At 44.2% G+C, this 3,695-nt stretch overlaps 1 protein-coding gene across 1 annotated transcript in view; it reads right to left on the bottom strand.

Moving 5' to 3' along the window:
* Window positions 1-3,695, bottom strand: part of LOC116670221 (protein phosphatase 1 regulatory subunit 37) — an 88,838-nt gene that overhangs the window by 50,544 nt on the left and 34,599 nt on the right. The window contains 1 exon segment of the mRNA XM_074783841.1: window positions 3,272-3,438. Coding sequence (XP_074639942.1) covers window positions 3,272-3,438 — 167 coding nt within the window.

The following is a 3,695-nucleotide window of genomic DNA, read 5'->3' as shown; positions in this document are numbered from 1 at the left end:
CCCTCCCCAAAATCGTGCAGAAGGCACATGTATGAACACACAAACTCCATATCAGCGACTCTGTCAAACACACACAGAGTGCTGCCATAACCCCTCCGTCACTCACTCACATTCACACCCACACTTATTTTCCTTAGAAGAATGAGATTTTCACGTATTCCTTGGCGACCCGGGGAATGTGACTGAGCGAGAACACTTGATCTGGCCACCCGCTGTTTTCTGATGGAAAGATTTGCTTTTTAATACAATCGTCACTCCTCCCACCTGGATATGCCACGCCAAGACAAATCCCAGCTGTGTGACTCCAAAACCTGACAGAGCTTAAAAATTCCCTTATTACCATTCCCCTAAAATATCCAGCCACACTAACTCCCAACAATGGTGGAATGCTAATCACGTCTCTCGGCGGCTTAGAGGAGCATGAAAACAGAGCCGCCAATATGGGGGCTCTGGTGTGTGAGGGAGAAGAAAAAGACGAAGAAGTCCCAGCTTTAATGACACACATTCACAGAAGCATCATGGCTCTTAAAAAAAGCTGCTTCTCCAAAATCTGGCGCATCTTGCCGCTTGACTTTAGCCAGAGGAGACATTTCATAAAAATCAGACTTAATCGTGTAAACAACACGCAGACAAACAGAAAACCACTGCAAAAAAAATAAATAAAACAACTCTGGAAGCTGTGCACGGATCGGATCGCCTTCAGAGTTAATTTTAAAGTAAGCATTCCGTTCCTTGGAGATTTTAATTAATGCTTTAATATGCAAATAAGTTAGCAGAGATAAAATCATGACAAACAGATGGCAAGTGTGGGTAATTATTTTGTGAATCCAGCAGGGGCATGTATTAAAGTTATGGCATCGTTTTCCTCGGGCCTCTGCAGCCATGGATGGTAGAGGGGGGGGAAAACAAGAGACACAAATGACTTACTCGTGTCTCCAAATGACAAATGTGACCACAGTGAGTCTGAATTGATCACAAAAGATGAGACGTTAAGGATAAGTAATCCTCAGTCAACAGCAGCCCTTCATTTTGTATTAGGACAGGAATTTAAATGAAAGCACTAATAGTTTGGAATTGAAATTCTGTGTATCCATTTCACTATGGCATGTACTGTTTACACCAGGCAGGGTGGAGGTCAATGAACAGCCGAGGAGCAGCAGATATCACAATTCATAACCCCAGGTCGTGTTTTTATGCCTTAAAGAATCACGCTGACAAAACAATCTCACCACGCGGTCCAAACCGGCGTTTTCACTCAAGACTTGGGTGCACACATTCGGGGTTGAAGGGTCCCTAAAGAAAATGTTTTTTAAATTAGGGTTGAAAAAACAACGTGTTAAAAAAATAACGCTGATTAATCCATTCCATATTGACCTTTGACCCGGAGCCGTTCTAGCCACCATTTGACTGTAAAAGGAAGGAGGGAGACGAGAACGCTCTGCCTAGATCATTGACTGGAACATTTACTTATTAAAATCTTCTTCCTGAAGCACTTTTGAATTAATTTCATCAGCTATATTGGGTCCTATTGTTGATTGTTATGGCCATTTTTTGAACAGTAAATGACAATAATGACAAAACTTGCTGAAGACTACAACCATTAAATCTGAATAGATTTTTTCATGTTTTTGGTGCTTTTTTTGCCGCATTTTACATTCATTCAGCTAAGGTGCTGCACCTAAGACTTAGAATGGCAGGAAGCCCTGCCAACTGCTCTGGAGCTTTCAGTTCTATCCCACTGCACACACCGATGCAGGGGCAGGGGTCATGGCGATTGTAGGTGTCTTTCAAGGACTTCCCCTCCATGCTGGTTTCAAAGTTGAGATTAGAAGTTCATTGTTAACATTCAAAACAACATCTAGGACCTGGGCCATAATCAGGAGGCACACTGAGTTGTCCACTAATGCAGGGTTGGTAGTTCTATCACTGGCTCCTCCTTTCCTCACATGTGTCAAACAGCAAGACACTGAACCCCAAGTTAGTCCAAAGAGAAAATACGGAGCAGACTCCCCAGACCAACGCTCAATCCCACATCTATTGAGCTCGGCTTGGTCTGCTGACTGCCAGACTATGACAACTGGGCAAACTAATGAGGACACTGTGATATGATGGAAAGCTCCAGAACTGCTTTCAATTAATCTCAAAAAATAATCTTTTGGTTATCACTGAGTCTACTGTGGCTTCATCATATGCGAGAGTAAACTTCAATACAAGACACTGGCAAGTAGCCAATGAGAACTGAATGATTCAGACACGTAACTATCGGTAAGCAGGGTACGCAGTTGCTTACGGGTCCGGACCAATCACAGGCCCGCATCACTGGAAGGCACTGATTGATAACAGGGGCCCCCTATTGCATTTTCATTACAAAGCAGTACCACGTGCACAACGTACAGTGAAAGATGTGTAAAACATTTCAGTCCCCAACATGTCTACATTTTAACATCAATGTACTGTACGCTGTAACGTTTTTTCACTATAAAGTGGCTGAAAGTTGCTGCTGTTTCAATCCTGACTGACGCGCACACACATAAACACACACAATTACACACGGCGGACGAAAAAACTGCAGATGAGATGTACAGGGTGAAATTGAGGACAGCTACATTATTGTAGGTGCAATGATAAGTTAAAGTCTAATAAGTCCTTTATCAAACCATATGAATGTGTGTCCCAGCCCAGGATAGGAAATGATGCCTTTATGCTGGATTAACAAGGCGCCCCCCCCCGCTATAGCACGTGATGACGGCGCAATGTCCACGAGTAGGCTACCATGAATAGGGCAGGATAAAGTTCTCATAGAGAAACAGCAATTCTTGTTTTTCACTTTTATGGGGCAAAAAAAAAAGGCTGGTAAAAAGTAACTTCAGGCCCTGCTTACAAACATTAGCTGTGTTAGCGCTCTTCGCTTCCTCCACCCTCTTCCTCCCTTTGGTATCCGCTGATCTGCGATATGAGCTCGGTTTAAGATCGATCTCCCACAGAAGCCCTCCCGGGCTCTACAGGAGTAGCAGCGTCCTCGGTGTTCTCCACTCACGACAGGATCGTAAATACTGAACGTGTTTTATATGTACGACTTGAAATCGGTGCGGCCAGGATGGACGGGTATGTAAAAAAACATTCTTAACATACTTTGCAGCAGGAAAAACTGGCAAGATAATCTTTAGAACCCTCATAATTCAGGGCATTGTCGGGAGAGGGGAATCGGGTGTGGTGTGTAGCCGGCAGTAGCTGTATTAACAGCAGGTGATTGAGATCTGTGACCACCTACCTGCTCCTGTGGGGCTATGTGGTCCAAATCCAGGCTAGAGAGAGAACGGTTGATCCTCAAGGCCAGACACAAGGCCATCAGGCCTCCAACCTTCACCTGGTTCTGACGGAGGTCCAGCCCCTGAATCTGACGACTCTCTGCAAGGAACTCCGCCAACGCCACAGCACCTTCACCAAAGAAAACGTTCAAATGTTAGAGAAGGCAAGCTTGCCTAGGTAGATGCAAAGCTGGTTTGATCTTAAAAGACCTCTCCTGGCTAGCTTTAACCGAACATGGACTTCTAAGTATTTATTTACTGAAGTCAAAGGTAAAGCCGTGTGCTTAGTGCGCGGACAACAGATCCCTGTGTTGAAGGATTCTCATTTGAATCGCCGCCACTACTACTACTACTACTACTACTACTACTACTACTACTACTACTACT

The sequence above is a fragment of the Etheostoma spectabile genome, chromosome 20 (genome assembly GCF_008692095.1).
Source record: "Etheostoma spectabile isolate EspeVRDwgs_2016 chromosome 20, UIUC_Espe_1.0, whole genome shotgun sequence".
In the NCBI taxonomy this organism is placed as follows: Eukaryota; Metazoa; Chordata; class Actinopteri; order Perciformes; family Percidae; genus Etheostoma; species Etheostoma spectabile.
The sequence above is the reverse complement of the archived record's forward strand: the minus strand, read 5'-3'. Positions and strand labels throughout refer to the sequence as shown.